Raw genomic sequence first — 25,675 nt, 5'->3', positions numbered from 1 at the left:
AAAAATATGAAAACAGGAAAAATGGAAACTAAGAAAAACACAAAAACAAACACAATCCCAACTTTTTGTGTCAGATGACTGAATTCTCATTTCCACATAGTCAAATTCAGGTAACTTGCATGAATTTCAGCTGATGCTTTTTTTGGTTGAGAGTGTGCTCTGCTGCATATAATGCTCATTTTTGATGCAATGAAATATTGGGGTAGTTAGTTCTCTGTTTATCCACAAACCCTCCTGGGTTCCTTTGCTCTTGTGTCCCTCTCTGGATTGCTTTCAGGAGGAGAGCATTGCTCTGTGCTCAGACTTCTAAATGTGTGTCTGCACGTCCAGCTGATGGAACTGTACATCTCACTTGTACAGTTGCCAGATGGCTGTTTGGTTTGCAGTTAATCTGGCCTGAATTCGTTTCTCTGCAGAAGTCTGATGGTATTTTTATAGAAAAAGCACATAATACCTTTTGAAATTGCAGCAACTGGGGAGGGAGGAGGAGCAGAACAGCTATTACAGGTGCAAAGTTCATGGGAGAGATGGGTAAAGTGTGACCTCCATTCCCTTTGAGGGAGACCCCAGGTTTTAAGTCCTTTTGCTGTTGCAGAAGAGAGACAGGTTGCTAAGTTTTAGGCATCAATTCTCCCAGACACCACCTGCAGCAGGAAGTAGGTGGGGGGAGAGGAAACTCATAGCTGAGGTTGCCTGCTTGCCGTCAGAGTCTCTCTTGCAGAAACAGGCTTTCAGTTTTTGGGAGGTGGCCAATTCTGCTCGTCAAACCCAGCTTCATGATAGGCAGTTCACACCCAGGCTTGCCACCTCCTGACACAAATCTGTTGTGCTATTTCACTATTTGTCCTTCGGGCTGTTAGCGGAGGAGCTTAGAGGAGCTTAAGTGGTTTGAAAGACTCCTTTAAAACTGGGGTTTTTTTGAGTGTTTTAAGGTTTTTGTCCTTGATTTTGTTCACTGATAAGGTCTGATGGTTGCATTTCCAAGTGCTTTCTTTTTGCCTTTTTTTTGTTGTCTCATATGTATTTACACAAGTTTACTGATGGTGCAAGGTGCAGCACTGGCACAGACTAAAGCAGGGAAATAACCCATTTTGTTTAGTTTGAGGGCAGAAAGAGTAATTCTTAAGTGTTTCACATTGACAGTGATGGATAACTTTTGTAAGTGATTGGTTCTAAAATTCTGTAATCTAGAGGACTAAATAGTTTAGGTGTGAAGGAGCAGTGAGTCTTTCACTTTCAGGTTATTGGTTTACTTATATAGGTCAGGAAAGCAGTAACAAAATCTGCTGCCTTGCAGCTGCCAGATTGTACTATGTCAGTGTGCATGGGGAGAGGTCTGTGGGACGACTGACACCTTCAGCTTTCAAGACTGCTTAATGCAGGACTGTCAATGTTGTCCTTTTTAATTTTTTTTTAAATGACTGATAAAATCAGAGATAGGAATTACACTGGGTTTACCTCTGGGTTAAGAATGACTTGTTAGTACAGTGACTTTCAATGTGCTGTCTCTTATGGTTTGTTTATCCTGTGTCACGTTGTGGTTCATGGAAAAAGTTACAGGTAGGTGAGGATGGTGACTGGGGTGGAAAAGGAGGAAGACTTTTTGACTACTTGGTGTGCAGAAGCAGATCATGTGCTGCTGACCGGTGAGTCATGCGGGGAAGAGACTGAAGCGGCCAGTGTTCCCGAGGAATTTTAGAAAAGCTCCAAGAGTACAGGAGAGCTGTGCTGCTGGAATGAGGATCATCCAGCAGTGGCTCAGTTGGGAAAACAATTATGCAAGTGACCTTTGTTGAGACCTCTGTGGACTCAGGAGCCAGACCTTTGAGAGATGCCAGAGCTGCCGGTGTAAGCAGCCACCTTGGGTATCTCGTGGTAAACAGACTTGTCCTTTAGACCTTGTATTGACCCAACAGGATCGTAACCACCGTGTTACAACAGGGCTCAGTTCCCAGCTGCTGAGCTGGTGGTTTTTACCTTGAGGGTGTTTTGGGGATTTGTTATTCAGGTTGGGAGGTTTTATCTTGGGGTACTATGACACAAAAACCTCTGCTTCTACTGTCTTTCAGGATTATAGAAGTATGGGATATGTTGAGAATCAGGCAGGATAGATAGGAACTAAGAAGACCTGAATGACTTTTTTGTGTTACATTTCTATGGGCTCAAAAGTGAGGGAATAAGATCAGGTTTTTTTGTGTTGGTGGAGGAGGGTACTCACATTCAGTATGGGCATTAAGATGTGAGGTGTGCATAAGCAAATCACTTTGCAGTAAGAATGGGTCCTTCCCTGTGGCTTCTAGTTCCAAAATTATGGTTCAGGTTATTCATAAAATCCTAGAATATTTTGGGTTGGAAGGGACATTTAAGATCATCTTGTTCCAATTCCCTGCCATGGGTAGGAACACTTTCCCCTAAACCAGGTTGTTTCAAGCTCTGTCCAGCCTGGCCTTGAACACTTCAAGGGACAGGACAACCACAGCTTCTCTGGACAACCTGTGTCAGGGCCTCAGCACCCTCACAGGGAAGATTTTTTCCCTAATATTTTATTCAAACCTGCCCTCTGTCAGTTTGAATCCATTTCCCCTTGTCCTGTCATTCCTGGCCATTGTCCAAGGTCCCTCCCCAGCTCTCTTGGAGCCCTGCTAGGCACTGGAAGGGGCTCTAAGAGCTCCCTGGAGCCTTTTCTTCTGGAGCTGAACACCCCCAGCTCTCTCTCCCTGTCTCCATAGCAGAGGTGCTCCAACCCTCTGATGATCATTGTGACCCTGCCCTGAACTCTCCTCATTCCTTTAGTCATTGATCTGAATTCAGTTTATGTGGATGTGAGTGAGCAGATCTTTAATGACACCAGCACCTTAACAACTGCCTGGAAAGAGGCCTTCCAGGAAGGAGCTGCAAGGCAGCTCATGGTGCCTCCAGGACCTGAAACCTGATTAATTAATTAACTAATTAATTCTGGCTGGTGGCAGTGTTGCCCTTCAGTTTGCACCTCTAGAGAAGGCTGTCACCCTTGGTTCCCAAATCTCCTTCATCATGTTGTCTTCAGCTTTTAGAATGTATGTGTGGTTTTGAGTGGTGACTCCTGTATAACAGTGATGAGAAATCCCTGAGGCTGCTTTTCCTCCATTGGCCTTGACAAACTCCTCTGTGTCACGCAACACTTCAGGTTTTGTTATTTCTTCATTTTCTTAGTGTAAAGGCTTTACATCCTACCAACTGGGAAACATTTTTCCAAAGGAAGATATTAAAATGTACAGTTGGAATAGATTTTATAGATTAGTAGGATAACAGGCTTTAGACAAAGCAGTCAGTAAACGTGAACCTGTTTCAACTGTGAACAGAAATATGTGTGATAGCCTTGACATCACGTACCGTGGCTTTCTGTGCCAGTCTGCAGGATAGAAGGGCTTTAATTGCTTTTGTTATCAAACAGGTGTATCAAAACAGTGTAATGTTTTTTTTCTCTTTTAATACTGTATTCCTCATTCTCTGCCTCTCCCTTGCAGGCTTTGAAAGAGATGCTATATGCGGCTGTGGACCAGGCCCCTTCTATAGAAGGTAAGCAAATTGTAACCCACAGTTGTGTTTTTCTTGGCACTGGGTACTGGACACGTAGTCCTGCTACTTTTCTGTCCTCAGTCCTCCTAAATTGGTAAACTTAATATCCTGATGGGCAAAAGCCTGGCCTTTGACAGCCTGCATGCTATTTTTGATTGTTAGAACGCTTCGTCCTCTTTCATTAGGACAATAAATGTCTTTGTATAGTTTGAGACAGCAACAGCTGGATTCCTCTTGCTTATAAGGTCATTCAGTGGTGGAAGTATTTTCTTCATTGCTTGAGAATAGAGCTTTGTTTTCCTGTGAGAGCCAGCCACTCTGGGAGATAGCTGTGCTGGAGAGACACTGGTTCCTGGTTTGTTACTGGTGATTTGGGCTGGAAGAGTCTCATCTTTTTGTTCTGTGTCCTCCCTGAATGCTGTGCTGCCTCTCCCATGGGGACATGAGTATATCTTCTTGTTTGCATGTGTTTATTGTCTCTGACTACTCTAGATTATTCTAGTAGGGTGTTTGGTTTTAAGCTCACTGCATTTTAAATAGTTTGTTTAATTAAGTGCTGTTCTGTGCCAAATTTCTTAATGAAGCCTTTTACTTTCTTCCTTTTGTTGTCTTTAAAGTACTGAAGAGTTTTTGCCTCTGTGTTGCTTCACTCCTTACTTTCTTGCCCTTCACATGAATTTTCAACTGCTTTATAACCTTACCTTTATGATTTTCACTTTGATTGCAGACTTAATATTACTAATTTCTGAACATGGCTCTGGGATTCTTGTGTAATTATAGAGCAAGAGAACAAGTGCTACTCCTGGTGTAGTCAGTTGTCTAACATCAGTAATGCTGGTCACTCTTCATGTTAGGTCATTAATTTTTGTTGATTAGAACTGGGGAAATGAGGTGTGACGTAGTTAATATCATGTGGCGTTTTAAAAAAAATTTAACTCATCTCCACCTGCTCTTTGCTTAGAATTTTAAAACCAGAGCTGCAGTAATTAATAGCTTGATTGTGTGTGGGATAGGGCAGTTTGTCCTTAAACTCTTCAGAGGTGCATTCCAAGCTGAAAACTTTGTGGAAGCAATGCTCAGGCAGGTGTAATTTTTAGATTTAGTGTGACACTTAGTAGCTCACTCAACTAATCCTGCTAATTTTGTTCTTAAAAAAATCACACTTTTCTCTCAAGTACAGTATTCCTAGAACTAGGTTTTTAAAGGTTATGGTCCTAGAATCCAAAATCTATGGGTTATCTTTGGAAAACTCAATATACATTGGCAAAGAGGAAAGTCTTGCTTTATTACAGTAAATTCACGAATACAAGCCGCACTGAGTATAAGCCGCATCTCTGGGTGTTGGCAAATATTTCGGTTTTTGTCCATAGATAAGCCGCACCCGCATATAAGCCGCTCTGTCGTTCGCAGCGAGGACCCGCGTGCAATTAGTAACAGAACCGCGGGAGGGCGGGGTTTACTGGCTGAGCTAAGGCTGTGCAGGCTCGGCCCGCTAGGGGCCGCTGACGGGGCCAGGTGGCCCAGCCCGGCGCTGCCGCTCGGGGCCGGCCGCTGCTGCCACTGGGCTTGGTCACCCCGGGTCGGCGCTGCCCCGCGGTGGCAGGCAGGGACAGAGCTTCCCCCACTCCTACAGCAGCGGCGGCGGGCGGGGACGGAGCTTTCCCGCGCCCGTGGCGCCGGCGGCGGGCGCGGACAAAGCACCCCGCCTCCTCCCCGAGCCGCAGCAATGGCTGTGCGGGGCTCCCGTCGGCTCCCGGAGCCGCGGCAATGGCGGTGCGCACTTCCCTCCCCCTCCCCGGAGCCGCGGCAATGGCGGTGCGCACTTCCCTCCCCCTCCCCGGAGCCGCGGCAATGGCGGCGCGGCACCCCCCCCCCCCCCCCACGTCCTCCCCTGGGCTGCGGCAGAGGAGGGAAGAAGAGAGCTCTCCTGCCTCTCTCCCCGCCCCCCGTGCTGCCTGCAGGGAGAGCCAGGGCAACACGGTAACACTGTAACAATCGCGGAATGCCGGCTTTTACTGGCAGGTGCTTGGCTCGGCGCCCTGACTGGCACGTCTGGGGTTGTAAATGTCAGAAAATTATTCACATATTAGCCGCCCCCGACTATTAGCCGCACTTCCGGGTTTCCACCAAAATTTTTGTCAAATTGCTGCGGCTTGTATTCGTGAAATTACTGTATTTTAAAGTAGTAGAATTGTGTAAAAGCCACCCACAGATCTTCCTCCCCAACAATGTAAGACTAAGAGCAAGTGAAGTCTTCTGTGTAGGCCAAACTGACTATAGTAACTTTTAAGGACAACTTACTAATGTTATTGAAAACTCAGCAATATTTTTATGGGAGACTGGAACAATTATAAGACTTTTTTCCTCCTCTCTTCTGTCCATTGGTTTGTTACGGACAGCATGAGCAAATGGTGTCTGTGCTAATGGAACTCTGTAGTCTGATGTTGGAATGTGGCTTCCTGAGCTTGGCTAGGGTTATCTAGAATTTCAAGGTGGGCTTGAGTTGCTTGTTTCAAAGTGTTATAATTCAGCATTTTGATTTTTTCCTTTTCAGTGCTTGTGTTACAGTGGTGTTCTGTAATGTGCTGTGATGTTTGTGTGTAAACATAGTTGGCAAAGCAAGAGGAGGTGAAGAATAAAATATTATATTTATGCTCCTTTAAACACTGTTAGAATTTTAACGTGCTTCTGCCTCCTTTGATGCTTTAAAAACCTCCACAAAAGGAAAGCAATGACTTAAGACAGTTTCCATCAGTAGAAAAATGTTCTGTTCATTTTTGGAGGGCTTGGGTCTTTTCCTCTGTACTGTAGAGAATGTAATCCAAACTGTTTTGCACCATTCCTATTTAAGTCTGTCTGCCTGAGTGCCCTTAAGTGGAGAGCAGTTACACTAATTCCTTCACCTTTGTGCTGGAAATGAATCAACACCTTTTTCCCATCCCTGTTGCTTACATCTTTCTCTTTTTTAAGCCCTTCTGCCTTTGTTTAGAAACTTTAGGCCAGGTTTAGGATGTGACTGCACACCAGCCATGCCCAGAATGCTGCTCTAGTCCCTCTCAGAGGAGATGGAGCAAGCTCCTTGCATTTTGGGAGGGAATGTAGTAGCTATTGTCAGGGGCTGGCTGTTGGCCTGCATGTTTCCAGTTTAATATGGATTTTGCAATGGATACTTCTGTGTTATTTTGAGTTAGCACAGAAACTACAGGGCTGTGCTACTGAAACCCAGCCTCCCAGTATGAGCCTGATGTAATCTCATTTTAGACTGGTCTAACTAAAATCCATTTGCTAATTGATCTCGTTGATCACAGACATGCTGCAGAGCTCCAGAGTTGGCTTTGATTTACCTTGCATGAATTGTAAGCTAATCTTTGGATAATGTATTGGATTGTGAAGACAAGGGAGTTTTGTACAGCAAAGCTGAGGCTGTTCCTGGTTCTTATTCTGCTCGGCTGAATGTGTGATCTGGCATTTGTGAATGAATTTCTTAGATTTCTGCTGCAGGCTGCTTACTACGTCAGTAAAATTTCTGTATAGACAGAAATGCTTCCTATTGCTTAGCAGAATGCTGAAAGCACTTTGGAAATTCTTTAAAACAACGAAAAAATGTGCTACCCAACCAAGGCATGTTGTCAGTAAGAGACAGGGCAGGTAATAGGTGAGCTATCCATCATGTATAGCTTTCTTTGGGTTTGTATTTAGACATTTTCTGTGTGTGAGTGTGTCAAAAAACCCAACTTCAGAATTACTCTTAAGTTCTGCAAGGGATAGTTGCTTGGGCTACTTCAGTGGACAAAGTGCTGCTGGGAAGAGGATCTTGGCGCTAAATTGTTCAGCTTGTCCTGTGGATGTATGGTGACCCCTCTCACTGTGCTACATTGAATCACACCTATGTCTATCTGCTTATCTGCTTTTTCCTATTTTTGGTAATAAACGGACTGATTTTAACAAAAAACCTTATAGAGGTGGATAAACAAAACCTATCAAGGCTGTGTGGTAGGAGGTTGTTTATAGCTGTCCCCTCACACAATTGCAGGGTGCTGTGGCTCCCTGTGTTTTGTGAAGAGTTATTCCAGATCGTGGCATGTCTTCCCTGGCAGTTCCTAGCTGTACACATAGATTTCTTTAATCTGTTCAAAGATACATTTTTTTTAATCCATCTGTCTCCTTTGTAATGACAGTTTTTACGTGCCAGTCTTATTCCTCCAGATGTTCCTCATCTTTTTACAAGGCAATCCCCTGATGACACCTGCACCATCCTTCCACCTGAGCAACATCTGTACTAAATTAGTGTTCAGTCTGTTAATTCAATCCCATGCACATCACTGGAAAAGGTATCAAATGGTGCTGGATTCCCAGCTGTATGATGAGACTTGCTTGGCTTTCTGGAGAGTTCTTTGGAGCATGTTTGCTTTGTAGGCTGTTGCATTCTGCTCACTGTTACCCGAACAGGGGGACGAGAGGATGCTGCTCCCACGATATCATTTACAGTTCCTGAGTCCCTGTGGCACTGAATGCAAGTGTGCTGGACCAGGCCAGGGCCCTTTTTTGACCCTAAGATACCTATAGCAAGAATCTGTGATGATTTAGAGGTGAAACCCAAGCAGAGCTCTGTTTTCCTCTGAGGCAGAATGTGCAGTACTGCAAAAGCCTGAAATTCTGACCTCACTGGGAGCATGCTGGTTTGGGTTTTTTTATTTTGTTGATTCCTTGTCCTCCCACTGCTTCCTGTTCCATTTGTCACCTAAGTAAAACAGGTTACTGGACCACTCTTGCTCGGAGTGCTCCTGATTATTCCACTTGGTGAGCAGATGTGTCAGCACCTCCCCAAGCTCCTTACGATGCTCCTCTCCTTGGCTGCAGCGGGCACCAAAGTGCAGCTGTAAATTATTCATCCTCATTATCTGCTTCAATGGACAGGGGCCACTCTAAATTGTGTTTCCTAGAATATTTGCCTTTCAGATATTTAAATTTATCCTCCCTTTAATACTTGTGTAAACAAATATCGTTGTTGTAATATCAGATAGTACAAGACTGTCCTGTTGTATCCTCTTATTATGGAGATTACTTAACCCCAATCCTGAATTCCAGTGGCACCTTTCAAACAAGGATCATGCTGGTTCTGTGGGGATGGAATGGTGTATTGGGGTAGGAGTGGGGACTACAGGTGCTCTAGGGTAGAATTCAAACCCAAAAGTAAGAGGTGGTGTTAAATCAACATTAATTGGTAGGGGAAAATCTTTAGTGGTGACAGATATCCTCTACTGGTGCCTGTAATCTTTGTGGTCACCTGGATTAGGAAAGTAAGAGGTGCAAGTTTGGGACATTCTGAGACTGCCAGCACTGGCAGCATGGCCCATATCATTCTACCATTGTTTCTGCTTTCATTTGTAAAGCACTTGCCCTGTTAACTGACAGCTACAGATCTTTAGTTTGGATTTATTTGTGTTATCTGACTAAACAAAGTAGTATTCTTTAGGGGGATAAATAATCTTGGTGAATAAGTAGGGTGTGGGACATCACATTCTTTTTCTTTCCATGGAAGTTATGAGCCTGGCAGTTTTTGTTATATACAGAGATGCTTTGTAGGGTTGATCAAAGGCTTATGATTTGTCTGTATATATGCAGATGTCTTCTTTTTATTTCAAAATAAACATTTATTTCCAATTGCACAAGCTTACTTTGTAGCGGCTTGAGGTTTTGTTTACATGGGAATGCTTAAGGCTTAAAAGAGTCTTCAACAGAAGTGCTGCACATCAGAAGCAGCCACAAAGAGATTAATGCTTTGTCTTTATTTCAACGTGTTGTCACACACCCATGAGGACACGGGGGTTGGTGTCCTACACCCCAGATGCAGGTCTTTGATTCTGTCTAGGCTGTAATTCAGTCTGTAGGCCTCTGTATTATAATTAGTAAGTAAACTAACCAAAAAAATATATAATCCCATGGCAATCCTCTTCTCAGTTGGAGACCTGATGCCAGGTGTTGGATTAGATGCAGAAAAATAGGTTATTGGGCTTGTGGAAAACGTTAGCTCCCAGAGTGTGCAAGCGGTGGACAGGAGGAGAACTTGGCAGCATACCAGCATTTAGAGAAGGAGATGATGTCTGGTTTGTCTTCCCCTGGAGCAATAAAATTTGAAAGGTAAACAGTGCATATGGTTGGAGTAGGGTCCAGGGAGAACAGCTGGATGCTCACTAAAATATTTGGAGCACAGATGCCTGTGTGAAAATGTGGAGTACTGTGTGTTCATGTAGAAGTCATTTTGCTGTCAGAAGCGGTTCAGTGCTCACAGCAACTCAGCACAGAGACTGCTTTGTACCAAGCCCTGCCACTTTCTGTGCCTTCAGAGCACACTGCTGGTACAGTGACTTCCTCTGAGGTGATGAGCACCAAGAGGCTGAATTGTGCTTAACCAGTAAAGAGTGTAACGTGGATGTGGAGTAAAGGTCAGGTTAGGCACAGAGCTGGTGTCACAGAATGGAATCAGGGAGTGGTTTGGGTTGGAAGGGACCTGTAAAGGTCATCTAGTCCAGCTCTCCTGCCATGGACAGAGATGCCCTGTACTAGACCAGATTGCTCCAACCTGTATCCAACCTGGCCTTGAAGATTTTTATATGTGGGGTAGCCACAGCTTCTGCGGGCAATCTGTGCCAGGGCCTCACCACCCTCACTGTGAAAAAACCCATCTTCCTTATGTGTAATCTAAACTGACCCTCTTTCAGATTGCAAACTATTACACCCTGTCCTAACACAATTCTCTGCTAGAATGCCTGTCCCCAGGCTGAGTAGTGATTGAGTGATTGAAAGTGATTTGTTGATTGTGGAGACAACCAGCCAATACAAAATTTGATGTCATCATTGTCCCATAGACCACAGGTTCTCAAGCTGTGGTCTGAGAGTATGTTCAGGGCCTGCTGGTGTGCTCAGGGTCCTGTCCTGCTGGCAGATGCTGTGAACTCTTTCACTTCTTATAAACCACTTGTTTCAGAAAGTCTCCTGGAGCCGATGGGAGCCTCCCTGGGGCTCTCTGGGGTGGTGTGGGACCAAGAAGGTCATGGAGGGGGTAGGTGGTTTAGCAGGTTGATCACCATTTCTTTGTGAAGGAAGCTTGTGATTGCAGTCAGTGGGAATGCTGGACTTCCTCACCCTTTCCATTTGCCCCATGGCCAACTCATGGCTGCTTCTCTGCTTCGTCTGTGTGGACAAGCCTGGAAACTTGTGTTGCTGCTAGGCAATTCTGCCTTTTCCTCTGTTTTGTGCTGTGTTCTGTGCAACTTCAGCAGCAGCTGAGATTGCTCTGACACATTCATGCTGCATGAAGAACATGAGTCCTAAGTGTACCAAAGAACAGGCTCAAGGCTTAGGAACAGGCAGTTAATTGAATCATAGAGGATTCCGAGTTGGAAGAGATCCCCAAGGATCGTGGAGTCCCAAATCATCCCTGCACAGGGCCATCCCCAGGAGCTCACACCGTGTGCCTGAGAGCACTGTCCAAATGCTCCTTAAACTCTGTCACCTTAGTGCTGTGACCATTTCTCTGGGGAGCCTGTTCAGTGCCAGCCACCTCTGGATGAACGCCCCTTACCGAATACCCAACCTAAACCTCCCCTGCCACAGCTTCAGGCCATTCTCTCTGTCACTGGGCAGAGATCAGTGCCTGCCCCTCATGAGGAAGTTGTAGACTGTGCTGAGTCTCCTTTTCTCCAGGCTGAACAAACCCAGTGATCTCAGCCTCTCCTCATATGGTTTCCCCTCTAGACTCTTCACCATTTTGCTCTGTAATTTTGTCCTGTGTGTTTTTCTTCTTTACTTCAGCATCTTTTGGTATTGAGTGCTAAGAGGACTCAATATCCTGCTATACCCAGGATAATCCAAGAGCTGGGTGTGGTGCAGGAGGTAAATGGTGGGAGCTGGACCTGGCAGTCCAGGCTGGGCCTAGAGACTGGTTTCTCTGGCAGGTTTGCAAACCTTTTGCTGCAGAATGGGTGTAGATGATCTTTAATGGTGTGTGTAGGGTAGCACCAACAACAGAAATGTTCAGCTGTGCCTTTTTCTTTTTTTTTTCCCTTCCTTCCTGCATTTGCTTTCCCATATATTAAGATGCCAGTCTGTGGTTAGAGGAATTAACAGTGCTTATAATTTAGCTGGAATATGCCAGATTTCATGTTAATGGTCAGAAATCAAGGGTTGGAAAGTAGATTTGCAATGCTGGAAGATTGACAGCCAGCACTCCTGAGACAGCAGTGTTATATCAGGCAGCAGAGTGGCTGTACACATGAAGAGCACTGCACATGTTTATGCAAGAGGTCAGTATTTATTGCTTTGTTTCAAAAAAAGGCTTCACTAGACATTTTAACAGCAAGATTTAGTGTGTGTGTGCATATGTGTGAGGCAGCCTCTAGCTTTCTAGTCATTTTTTTTGGTGCTGTGTTTGATATAGATGACTTGAATTATTAGACAATTAAGATTTTTGGATGGGACTGTAGCTACTCAGTGAATAATGCAACATGAATTAAGTTTGATTGGTTTCTCTCTTTAAAAATGCATGCTGTGGGCAAGGGAATGAGCAGAGTGTCCCTGGAAGGAGATTTCATTCTTCTCCATCATAGCTGCTTGTGAGATGCTTCAGAAAGATGGCCAACATGCCAGTGGCCATGGAGTGGTGACATCTCTGTGTGATGTGGTGGAGGACCAAAGGCTGTCCCTTTTCCTAGAGTGGTCCTTTATGTTCTCTTAATCTGCTGTAAGGCCACACCATGAAGAGACTATTGCACAATTAGCCTTTCAACATGAGAAGGTCTGTCTCTTTGATTAAGTAATTTTACAGTTAACAACAATGTGGCAAAGATGTGTCTGGTGACACGTCTGGTGACGTGTCTTTCCTGATTTCTGAAGTAAAAATGAAAGCTACTTGTGTATTTTAACACTGTCTGTAGCCTTACAGCTTGACATCCAGCAGATAATGGATCCATTTTAAAATGTAACTGTGACTTTTGTAAATACATAATCTTTAGTTACATCTTAAAACAGCAAAACTACAGCATCTTGGTTTTATGAAGCCAGTGTTAAAAAAATTACTTCAAAATGTCTATTAGACATTTGAATATTATTGTATTTATTACATGGCCATGTAGTTAAAATATTTTAGATTGTTTTATGCTACCTTTGTTGAATGTGATAACCTTTTCTCCCTGAATTAGTAAAGCCCAATTGTGAAAGCCTGATCCTTTAGTTTAGTTCTTTTGGGAACTGAGAAGGGGGAACCAGGGAGATGTATCAAGCATATTTTACTAACCTCTGGTATGACAAGAGTACATAACATTCCTTCGTTGTAAGGCAGCAGCACTATGAGTCAGAGTTGTCTATATTTAAGTAAAATCACAAAGAAAACTTCATGAAAATACATAAATCTGCTTTTAAAAGTGGCTTTTCTTTGTCCAGGGTGGTGACTAGGATGACAGAGCGTACAGACATCACTGGGATGATGCAAAGCCTTTCTGGGCACTGGCTTCTCGAATTGTGCACTCAGCAGCTTAATTTCCCCTCTGCAAGGGGGAAGCCTTGTTTATCTCCTAGGAGATGGAAAACCAATTTCTACTTCTTGATGAGAAGCTGGCAGGCTATTTGACTAAACAGGAGAGGCAAGGCAGTATGGTCGAGAAGAGGGGAATATAAATACCAATATAAATGCAATTTATTTTGCATGTGCTATATAGCCCCAGGCACACATTTTAGAGGGGGAGTGAAGAATTTTTTGCATGCTGAAATGCCAGCTCTAAATAGAAAAAGAGGCAAATTTGACATCCAGACTGTGTTTATAACCTTGGTTTTATTTTTACTGTAATTGCTTTTGCATGTTTTTATAAATGCTCCTAATGTCTTTGTGGGGCAAAGTGCAGAGGAGCCGCAAAGATCAGCGTGGGTGAGCAGATAACTTGGGATCTGTCTTGTCCCACAGACTTGTTCTGACATGTGGCCAAGGCTGCTATTCTGGAACCTCCTTGCTGGGATCCCATCCCTGCACGGCTCTGCTGAGACAGAGAGTTCAGTGCCAGCCTCTCTGCTTGTCAGTCCTGTCAGGGGTCAGCTATAGGGGCACTGCTGGTCTAAAACCCCATTTTTAAATGTTAATTCTCTCCTGTTCCAACTGATGGATCATTTGTGTGAGTTTGTTATTAATTTCTTTGTTTTGAATGCTGTGTGTCAGGGCATCAGCAGCATGTACAGTGTGGTTGCAGAGAGTGAGCCCAGCTCCTTTATGGGCTCAGCTGTAGGAGTGAGTCACAGGTGAGGCAGTACAATGGGGTAATAATGAGCAGAATTGGCTGATGGACCTATAAAGTGAATTCTATAAAACCTTAATGGAATTTGGCTTGTACTTCAGTGTTTTGGTGTGACTTTGTCTTCCTTAATCAGAAGTAGCAATCAGAAAGCAAGGAGAGAAATACTCTGAGAACCTGATACGACATTCCATGCTATTTCATCATCCTTGAGCTCTGCAGCAGTCCAAGGCAAAGGTTCACTTTCTTCCCTGCCCAGCCATAGGAGAACAAGTCTCCATTAAAAGCCTTGGTTGGGGCTGCACCTTGGCTTGGTTCTGCCAGGACCTCGGTGAACAAAGGTGCAGGGAAAACAACTTTTAGAAGTTCCATGTGCTTCTGAAGCTTCTAGGAGATTGCAGTTCACTATCATCTAGAGACAAGAAAGTTTCCCAGGGAGGACGAAGGAAGGGAAAAAATCAGAATACCTTTTGCTTGTCTGTGATCAAACTGGATTAAATTATGCTCTATAGAGATTGCATTTTGGATATTGGAGATGATGATTTTGACAGTCAGTTATGGTGTGGATTTAATTAATATGGTGTCAATAAGACTCGTTTATTAAAGCTTCATGTTTCAAAGGATAAGCCAGTAAAATATAGGTTGTGAATGAAATTTTGAGCAGTTGGAGGCCGAGAGGATAGAGACAGGATGCTGAGCTTGAAGGGCTCGCCACACCTGATCAGCCCCATCTGCTGTCCTGATCCTGCTGAAAAGTGACTGCTGGTTCTGGTCAGCACTTCTGATCCTGCAAAAATACCCCATGCATCAGCTGTGACTTTTAGCAATGTATCAGCAACAGGGAGCCTGCCACAGCTTTATTGCTGCTCTCTTCAGCAGATGTCCTTTTTGTGGTGAGGCCTTGGAAAGGGAAGGAGCGAGGAGAGAGTGGGGGGGATCATCTGTGTGCAACCAGGAGCTGGTCAGGGCTCCAATCCTGTTGCCTGGCTCACATTTCCGTGGGCATGAGGGCACTTCTGCCCCAGCTGCTGCCTCTGGCTCTGGTGTTATCTGCACCCATTTCTTCTTGGAGGGGAAGATCAGTTTGCTACTGTGGTGTTAAATGGGACTTGGAACTCAAGCCTCAAAGTCCTGACAAAAGAGCTTTCAAATCTTTCCCTCCCATTTTAGAGATCCAAATGCAGCTCAGCTAGAATTGATCTGTACCAGTTTCTCTTTCAGTTTCTTCTGCTTTCAGGCAGCTCCTCCAGGTTGAGTTCCAGGTGTGTTCTCAGCGGGTTGAGCAGGGTTGATGTGGTGGTAGCACTCAAGATTGGGCAGATGTTCTTCCAGCTCAGGAGGAATACAGCATTGGAAGGAGCCTGATCTGGGCTTGGACTTGCCTAAGCACTAATTAATGAATTAGTCATCAGGCAGAGAATTCACTTCCCTGGGGGCATGGAGAGGGAGGCTGGTACAGTCAGGGATTGCTGATGCAGGAGCTCTTCACCAGCTGAGAAGGTTCCCCCTGCTGTTGGTAATACAATACTTGGAGGCTCACTTGCCAAATCCTTTACTTTGGTATTTCAGTAGTAACACCAGTCCTTCATGGTGAGTCTATGGTCTCTTTACTTAACCTACAGGAATATGTTAACTGGCTGTTTTGAAGCCAAAGGCAGCAAACTTTAATTGTAGCAACTCTGCTGTCTTCTACATGTGAGGTAATTTTGTTGAATCCTTTTTGTGTGGTCAGCAGGGCGTGCCACAGGGTTTTGCTATCCCCATCTGTTTTGGGAGTGATTTCATGGTTACTGAGGTATATGGGTCACAATGGGGTGAGTTTGGGAAGAAATGTTTCTGCTCTCTTTCCCTCTTAGCACCTTGGCCACAATTCTCGTTTTGTTTTGGTTTCTTTTTCCTCTCTTGTTTTGCATTCAGCGGTAGCATGTGGCTCATAGTGGCTGGTCTCATGTGTGACAATTATTTTCTGAGATGTTTGGAAGCTTTATCAAGTAAGGAAGGGGAATTACAGCTTTGTGTGCTGTTCTGTACATAATTAGCTCAACATCTGAGATTTTTGCTTACATGCACTGTTTCTGTCTTTAGAGTGGTTAAAAAAGGCTTGTGTCATTTCTCTTTCCCTGCCTTCTGAATTTCTCCACCATAACTCCCAGCTATGTTGATCCTTTGGGGAGTTGCCGTTATGGCTCTTGGCCAAACTCTCAATTTTTCTGTTACCTTTGCTGGACAAGCACCACATGCAGTAGAAGATAAATGAATGATTCTCTGCTGTAGCAAGGGGAAGTGCCACAAGAACTTCAAGATAATGGTTGTTGCTGTGGGCTTTCAAATTTGTTGTTTTTTTGTTTTTTTTTTTTTAAATAGCAAATAGTACCTTCCAAATTTTAGCTTCAAATTTGCCTTAACTTTCTGTTACCCAAAGGGCTTTATTTTTGAACTGTGTTGGAAGTGCAAAATTAAAATATTGCAGGGAGGTTTATTCTGTGCACTGCCGGAAGATCAGATTTCTGTGGAAGTTTTTACTTGCACTCTTTTCTCTGAATATTTTGCAGTTACTTCAGCCAAGATCTTGTTGGAGTTTGAAAATGGTCTTCTTGTGGAGAGCATAGTCTAGAGAATGAAGTGTTCAGTTTCTGTTCCTATAAGGTTGCTTTATTATCACTTTATACTAATTGCAGGAGATCCACTTGAAATAATCTAAACTTAAAAAAAAAAAAGAGGGGGAAGAAATTTAGACATAGTGCTAAATTCACAACTTCCTTAAATTCTTTTGCAAATGTCTATCAGACCTTGCAGTCCTTGTGTGATTCTGCTGTTGTGAGATTTTTAAATAGAGGAAGTAAACCCCAACCTCTCAGAATATTATCTGAGGTCAGTATAGGTTTCATCTTTTAGGAGCTCCTTGTAACTGTAACCCAAAGAGATGGTATTATTTTAATTAATTCTTTTGTCAGATAAAAATAGTTAGCTGTAACAGAATGGAGAAAACTGCCACTGTGAGTTCTCTTCCCATCCTTGTTTTTACTTTTTCCAGTCCATAGGCTAGGCTAAGGCAATACTTGGACTGCCTGGTAACTGGTGTTTTGTCATTCTCCATTTTTCAATCTTAAGTTTATTTACAGAAATTAGCAAAAATAAGGAAGTGCTTCATGTGCAATGCTTAGTTGCTTGAGTGACCATACATAAGTATGGTCAGAGTTGACAACTTCTCTTTTTAAGGGGCTGCACACAGATTTGGGTTAAGTCATCATTCAATTTTTAATCTTTCAAGACTGACATTGTTGATATTTTCCAATACTGAGTCTTACTGGATGTTTAGCTCGATTCCAGCTCTGCTGTGTTGGAAGCGAGTGCAGCTGCTTTGCACTTGGATCGAGCAGCACTCATTCTTTCTGCTTTGCATAACGTTGCCATGAGCTTCCTTGGAAAGTTGATTTATCTAGATCTTCAGCTTCCCCTGTTGGAGGGTGACAAGAGGTTATTTGAACTGAAAACAAGGGCTCAAATAGCTATTTGAAATCTAAACAGAGCAGGGAGTGTGCCATCTGAGAGCCAGTTGTGTTTTATCCGGTGCTGCTCTTGCACGCCACACTTGGGGGAACTTTTGGTTGGTGGGGAGAAAAGTTCCCAGTTGGGTTGCAAAGCTTGTAGCTGTTTCTGAGGAGAGGAAAAGAGGAAGCAGAATCTGCCCAACAACCTTAAATTCATCTCCTGGGCTTTCCTTCAGTGCGTGGGAGAAAAACTATCTGCTCGGATCCTAACAAGAAATGGCCCATTTAATAAGCGTTCTGTACATCTATTTATTTACAAATAGTCTTGGTCTGTAATTAAGGAAGGCAGCTCTGTTCCGTGCTGCCTGGTGCTCACTTCCAGGCTGGGAGCTGCACGGGATGAGTGACTGCAGGCGGTGACGGCTCCGCGCATCCGTCTGTTCCAAACAAGCAGTTCTGCAGCTGATCAAAGCAGGAGGATTAGGCTGCTCCTGTGGAATTAAACTGGTGAGGAGGGGATAAATAGCAGCTCTGAAGCAGGTCTACTTGGACTGACAGGCTTTGTCAACAGGATAATGGGAAAAATTTGGTTTGGTGTATTTTTGTTTTGTTTTTTAACAGAGGTGGTGTTCTTTCTAGTGGAATATTTGCTCTTCAAAGCCCAAACAACTGGGTTACTCCTGATGGAAAGCTGCATTGCACACAGTTCCATATGCAGTGCAGAGTTCATCTTCACCAAGCTGTAAGAAATGCAGGGCATCCTTTGTGGGTGTGGGTTTTCCAAACACTTGTCATATAAAGAGGGTTTTTTGTTTGCACACATGTATTAATAGTCTGAATTAGAACCTGCATGGATACTCTTATATCTGTCTAATAAAGCAGCTTGTTTCTCTCAGACATGGAGAAGAATAGGAAACTAGCAATGTGTCACGGATTGCACTTGCCTTTTGAGCTTTAGATGAGAAGTCAGGTGGTTTTTTTTTCCCCAGACATTTCTGGCTTTTTAATTCACCAGATATTCTCACCTAAATGGCATTTATTTAGGTAGCCCTTTTCAAAGGCAGTCCTTTTGTTTTCTCTTTAATACTGCATTATATTCATCCGAAGTGCACCTTTATGCATAGTAAGTACTTGATATGAGCCCATGTAATCAGCTTAATGTAAAAAGAAACAGCTTTTAGAACAAATAAATTTTTTCATGTTCTGCACTTAAACATTTAGAATTAGTTCAAAAAACCTAGTTTTCGTAGGTTGAATTGAACTTTATGCAAGTCTTACAGTTTCAGTGACCCATGAAGTAATAAAATAAGTGAACAGCACAGATTTTGGTCTAGTGTTTTTGGAATTCTGGCTGTGGAAATGTCACTGTCCCTATCCAGAAAGAGCCAGTGGAAGAACCAAACCAACTGCTATGAGCTGTGGCCTCCTCTGTGCACAGTGAGGTTCTTGTCTCTTCTCTTTCATTCTTGTTTTATTTCAGGTTAGAAACCAGTAAAAAGTCAGAGTTCCCTGTTAAATCAAGAGTAGAAATACGTCAAGGTGTCTACTACAGTCTGTTTCCACTTACTGCTCCTGTCAAATTGGTAACATTCACAAAGTACAAGTAGCATTTGTGAGAAACGATCATTTTTAAAGGCAGATTTTGTGTAATAGCTTTCCCTTGTCATTTTATTTTTATTACAGCTTTCTTCTTACTGCATAGTGAGGAATTTTACGTCTGGAATAGGATTTGGTGTCTGAATCTTTGACAAGCTCATTTTGAGTCTGGCTGTGTCTTATTTTTATCGATTACAGTATTTATTTTCTATTTTTCAGGTACCAAATTTAGTAGCTGGTAACTGAAGAGACTTGTGTATTCTGTAAAATTTCAGTGTGAGTGTTTGAACTTGGATTATGTGCTGCTGTTGGGGAGTGGAGGAGGACGAAGCAGAAAACTGTGGTTTGGTTTTTGGGCAAGAAGTGAATTCCTGCAGAAGATATGGTGCTGGGCAAGGGGGGAAAACCAAGATTGATGGTCCTGAGCTCTTTCACTCCTTGTGTTCGCTGAATCTTGTAAAATTGTTGGAACTGTGACTCATTTTCTTGCAGAGGAGAGTAAGATAACGTGTGTAAGCTCTGAGCCTTTACTACTCTCCACCACATTGTTTACAGAGGACGTTTTTTTCTTGGTATTGTTGAAACAGACCTGCCACACTACCTTAAATGTATCTCAACTTGCTTGTCTCCTGTGGAAAACTCTGAATTCTGGGGTAAGGTCTGTCCTGCCTTGCCTCTGTAGATAAATTAGCTCGTTTGATGTATGTATGGGCTGTTTCTTGTAACGTTTTTTGTGGAATTTTATGGAAGTATTGTTGGAAGTGTGAGTATGACTCTGTAGGATTATCAAGGCAGGCTTTGATGTGAGCCTTGTTAGACATCATCCTTGTCCCATTGCCTGCAAATGATGGCCACTGAAAGAGTCCACAAACATTCTCCTAGAAACCATGAAGAATGTAGAGCAAGGCTGCAGAAAATGGCTTGTGATGTTTGTCACGATTGAGAAGCATGAAGAGATTTGGTGGTGGGTCCTGAGCAACTTGGAGCTTGTTCCCAAATTATTTTTGCTTCAAAATCATTTTCTGTGGCATTTTTTCAGTTAAGCCACTGTGTGTTTTCTGTTTTCTATGAGCTTCATTCTCCTGAGCTTTCCCCTTTGTGTCTTTTCCCTTGAAATTATCCTTTCAGTGTAGTGATTGGACTAATTTAGTTTTGTGGGCATCTTAGACCAGTCATTCCTGTTCCAGCTGTGAACAGGACCATAACAACCAGCTTGCACCTCACTCTGTGATCCACTGCTGTGGCTGCTTCTGGTGTCAAAATTTACTTAAAATGAACTTCATTTTAATTTTCCCTAGCAGTTGGTGCTGGCAGAGAGCAAGGATCTGATGTTCTGATTAGAGAGAGCAGGAGGAGGGAGTTTGTCCTCTGCTGCTTTGTGCCCCTCAGCAGAGGTGTGAGACCTGTAGGTTTTGCACCTCCTGCTCTGCCATGGGTCCGATGGTTCAGACCTTGTGCTGTGCATTAGCATTTTAATTTTTTATATTTAACGTGTTAATGTTCCACTTTACATCTTTAAAGCATTTCCTGTTGTGGGAGAAGTGGTGTTTGTTTGATTTGGAATAATTGTTTAGCTTTAATCAGCAGTGTGACATTAAGAATTTTATCAGAGTAGAAGCCTGAGGATTAAAAAAAAATAAATCTGTGACTTCTGTCTGTTCTTGCTGTTTGTGTATGGAAGTGTGTTGGAACGTTCCCTGGTGATGCTGGTGCTTCATTTGAATAACATGGAAACATGGTTTCATATGAGTAAATTTATCCTGTGGAAGGAACTTTAGTAATCTAGATGATTTTTTTTTTTTTTTTTTGCATTACTGCCTCACACCTAGTTGGAAATTCATGAAACCTGGTTGAGTTTTCAGGACCCTTAAGGACTGCAATGTTAAAATCATTCATTAACTGTTCTAATTATGTGCCTTCTAAGGCATGCCTGTGTGCTTCAGGGCAAGTAGATAGAATGACAAATACATGATACCTGGCCTCAATTGCAGAAACACAGAATCATTAAGATTGGAAAAGACCTCTGAGATCCCCGAGTCCAATTGTGAATCATGTTCACCACTGAACCATGTCCCCAGGTGCCACATCCACACGTATTTTGAACACTTCAGTGATGGTGATTCCAGCACTTCCTTGGGCAGCCTGGTCCAAAGGCTGACCACCCTTTCAGGGAAGATGTTTTTTTGTAATATCCAATCTAAACCTCCTCAGGCTGAGCATTTTTCTCCTGTCTTGTCACATGTTACCTGGGTGGGAGATGAGGCTGACTGGGAAGACAAATGAAGGCTTCTCCTTAAATTCATCTGGACAGATGATGGGGCTGTTAAAAACGTTAGGGGAAAAAAACCAAAAAACAAAATATAGTGATAGATCAGATGGTGATATGTGGGTAGTGTACATGGATATTTTTATTTGTCAGATACTTATTTGAAAGGCTAAAAGACTTGGAACAGGATTTTCTCCCAAGTGTTAAAAGGAGATTTGGTTTGTTGATAAAATCAATAGAGACAGTTTTTAAGAATTTGTCTTTTTTTTTTTTTTACACCTATAAAGGCAAAAATCTTTTCCCAGTCAAGCAAACAGATCTATATTTTCTTGTGATTGATGTAGGCTGATATGGGTGACATTTGAAATTCAAACTGCAGGCAGCTTCTGACATCTCTGTTGCAGGTGGCTTCTCTGAGGTGGACATGTAGATAAGGCTGCCATGTAGGTGTCTTCCAATATTTAATGTCAAAAAGGTGAGCTAAAATGAATTAATTTTATTAACAGAGGTAAGTTTGAACAGTGATAAAAGGAGATGGTAATTTGTTAAAGTGTTTTTCAAAGAGCAGTCAACCTCAGTCTTTGCATTCAGGAGGGATAAAACATCAGTAGCTGAAAACAAGAATAACAAAAGTTTAAGTTTTTCAAGGTAGTAGAGAAGCCGTTCATGTAACAAAAACCATATTGTCAGCAGCAGAGAAAAGACAGCTTTTTGAGAGAAGCTGTATGTGCTAGTTTGTCATCGAAGGAGTTTGGCTACTGTGGATTTTCACTGAGCAGTGGAGTAAATTTCTTAGACTTGGCTGGTAATTGGCTTCACCTGGGCTTTGTCACCGAGTGCTGAAGGAAAGGCACGCTGGCACCACCGAGTTTGTTTAGATTTGCCCAAATGGAGTTTTAGTGTCTGTTATAAATTAATTGTAGTTTCAAGCAGGTCTCTTGAAAGCGCTTGTTGGAAGGCTGCCTTTTGTGCCTGGGTGAGGAGGGAGAAGTTATCTTGTTGATGCAGTTGTAAACTGAAAATAAACCTAAAATTGAACCTAAAAGTAATTTTCTGTTACTGTGTCTGGAAGTGATCGTTTGGAGCCTGGAATGCTCCACAGGGAGTAACAGAACCAGTCCCATTGGAATTAGTAGGAAATGAGAGCTGTACAAGCAGATCGGATCTGAGAACTAGGAACCATTGCCACCACTCGTGGCTTTTATTTCTGTTGCTTTCCTCCCTCCTGCCACCCTGGGAGGGGAAGTCCCCAGTGACATTTCTCACAAAGGCAGAGTGTTCCTAGGAAAAACGCCGCTGTTGGGGGCTGTGGGGTTCTGCAGCCAGCCATGTGTTTGGTGGCTCAGTAACCACGGGATACTTGAACAATACAGAGGGGTATGTGGGGGACAGCACACATTCTCCAGCTGTAGGCAAGAACTGGTTTTCTTGCATTTCCTTTAGAGAAACAATCAGGCTTGTTAAGATGATTAATTAATGCAGTTTTCACCCATTAATCTTTCCAAAGACCAATATATGTAGCCCGCAGTAAAATCCATTACCGTGCCGTGACCCTGTGCTAATTGTTAAACTCTTGCTCTGTGAACAGCTCAGTGCTGAGGTGGATGCACGTGGGCTAAGAATGGCTCCCTCACCTATGAAAATATGTAATTATTGATAAAACTTGTAATAATGCTGGCTCTCTTGCTCTTTGGTTGTTGACTGACTTAAGTAGAGTACATCATTAATGCTGTTGAAGTTATTAAATAGGAGGGAAGAAGACATGATATGGAAAGGGGAAAATTGGTGCATCATCATCCAGTATAACCTTGGCCTTGTGTCAGGTGATCCATATGAGAACCCATTTAAAACTTGTTTATTTAAACTATTTGACATACAGTTCACTGTTTTTGGAAAATAAAGATGAGGGGAAAAAACAGCACAGATGAATCACAGGTTTCATGTGACTGTGATTTGAGTGGCTCCAGTACAGTGGAAATAAGTGCCCAGCTGGACTTGCTAACTGAAAACCTAGGCAAAATGTCAGTGAGAGCTACAAACTCTGTAGAACCTCTTCTCCACCACTCTTTTACAGGAGTAACATGAATACCTACTTAAAATAAAAATATAAGGTGCTTAAAAGGATACTGTTTGAACTTCACAGAGAGTAATAATGAGGGTTAAGATACTGCAGTGACCAAAATATTGATGTAAGGCAATGCTGATCTCCAAAATGATGGATAAGATCCCATGCATTTTGGTTAGAGAAGTATGTGATTATTGTCATGTTCCTAATTGTATCGAAAGTGTTTGTTTACATCTTGTAAATTGATGTTTCTAGTTTAAATCTGCAGGGTATTCTTGATGCTGTTCAGTTGATTGTTGGAACTAATCAGGGAAGAAAGATTTCTGGCAACATTTACTCTCAGTCTCAGTATGTTTTCATTTGAGTCAATTGAGAGCAAGACATTGACCTTCTCTTATAAAAAAAAATCCACATGAACTCAAGATTCAGCTTAAAAAAAAACCAAAAACAAACAGCCAACAAACCAAAACAAAAAACCCCCACCAAACACAAAGCCTCACTGCTATAACATGTCAGGTTTAGACAAAAGGATTTTTAGATTAACTTTAAAAAATCATTTACTGTGGGAAGACTTTGTTTTATAGGAGATGCTATTTAGGGTGTGGAGTAGTGGTGAATTCTCATTAGGATAATAGCAAAGCTCTGAGTTACTTCAAGACTCAATAAATCTCTCCTCCAAGTGCTGCTGGTGCTGTCAGTACTGTAAATGCTTGGACATCCACGAGGACAGAGATCTACTCTTGCTGTGGCAGCAAGCCTGATGCTGCTTTACGATCCTCTGTTTGAAACTGTCTGATGTTCCTGGGGTGCTTTTGGTGTCTCAACTTCCAGGAAAGTTTTCAAAACTTCCTTGTAGAGCTGTAGCTTCAATGGATATTAAATATAATTTGTCCAATGCAAACCATCTGTTATCTGTTTCAGCAGCCTTCAGATAACAGCATTCAAAGAAGGAAAAATGCTTCCCTCAGTCCTGTGGTTTTTTGCTTTACTGTCTTCAAACAAGTTAATTTTGTGATGTTCATCCATTTGCCCAAGTTTCTTATCTCTGCAATCCAGGCTTGAGGATTCACTTGCAGACCTGATGTTTTGGGATGTGGAGGGGATAGGTTTGAGGGTTAGAAGTACTGTTATCTCAGTTATTGGTTATTTTTGCATTTCTTCTGTTAATCTTTGTTACTACTATAAAACTGCTTAAAACTATGCATTTTAACAGACTGAATAGTGAGAAACTGAGTTTTGTGGAGCCACAAATGCTGGCATTCTTATGCCACTTGAATCTAGCTGAAGAGTGCGGCTGTGGTTTTGTGACATAGACTATGAGCAAGTCAAATGGTTCAGTTCTTTGGACCTCTGCAGCTATAGCTTGGCTCATTCAGTCCCAGTTTCACCCTCTGCTGGTGCTTCTCCACCCCTAGAATGTGTGCACACAGAAGAGAGTACTCCTAGGAGAATAAATTCCTATTTATACCCCCAGAACACGCTACTCAGTTGTAGGAGGGAACTGCATGTTCTTTATATATATTCAATAATATAAATATCATTAATTCCAGGGTTCCCCTTCCTCAAATCACTGGTTTCCCATGGCTTTTAGGCAGGCTGATTATAAACTGGCCCTGGTGGAAAGGAAGCTGATTTCTCCAGGGTTCCACCAGCTTCATATGGGTGAGTGTGGGCCCAACAAATGGTGAGGTTTTTGTCTCATCACCACTCTTGCAGCCAAAGTGAGTTTTTTGGAACTCATTGTACCATTGAGAAGAGGATGTCAGGTGTTTTAACATGCTTTCAGATTGCCATGAAATGAGGTTTCTGATAGTGTTGTGGTCATTTTTTTTAGCAAAAGCACTCCAAGGTACTTCTGCTGTGCATTTGCAAACAAGTTGAACTCCTTGCTTGTCATGTAACATGAGAGGAAGGAGGAAAGTGGAGTGGATGGCAGCCTGAAAGGTTTTGTGTGGCATTAAAAAAAATTGTTTGGCTTCCATAAAAATGTTATTTGAAGAATGCATAGACTCTTTCCCAGCCCAGAAAAATGTGGGATTTTTTTCTGTACTCTGCACAATTACAACTGAAGGGACTTTGTTCATGCTTCAAAAACATGACTTGTACTGGCAACAGAGCCCAGGAATCTCTAACTTTCTGAAAGTTTGGACCATGGGAGAGTTCTGTGATAAAACAGTGACTGTTAATTTTCTACTAGCAATTGGGTCATCTTTCACTGAGAGATGAGTTTAAAATAACCAAAAACCTTGCTCAAAGAGGAATTTGGTAATAGGTCTGGTGCAGGGCGATCCACAGGCTTTTCATCACATGAGAGTTTGGGACTTATTATTTAGTGCAGTCTCAAACACAAGGAGCTTTAAATCTAAATTTGATTCCTACATAGAAATTAGACATCTTTAGAAGCTGGAATGTATTCTCA

The 25,675-nt window shown here is 42.6% G+C and overlaps 1 protein-coding gene across 1 annotated transcript in view; it reads left to right on the top strand.

Moving 5' to 3' along the window:
• The window catches only part of XPR1 (xenotropic and polytropic retrovirus receptor 1), a 109,734-nt gene that overhangs the window by 3,231 nt on the left and 80,828 nt on the right, over positions 1 to 25,675 (top strand). Inside the window, exon 2 of the mRNA XM_033067040.1 lies at positions 3,507 to 3,558. Coding sequence (XP_032922931.1) covers positions 3,507 to 3,558 — 52 coding nt within the window. The remainder of the gene's footprint in view (positions 1 to 3,506; positions 3,559 to 25,675) is intronic.

Source organism: Catharus ustulatus, chromosome 9, assembly GCF_009819885.2.
Source record: "Catharus ustulatus isolate bCatUst1 chromosome 9, bCatUst1.pri.v2, whole genome shotgun sequence".
Classification (NCBI taxonomy): domain Eukaryota; kingdom Metazoa; phylum Chordata; class Aves; order Passeriformes; family Turdidae; genus Catharus; species Catharus ustulatus.
Note: the sequence above shows the minus strand (reverse complement) of the source record. Positions and strands in the feature narration are given on the sequence as shown.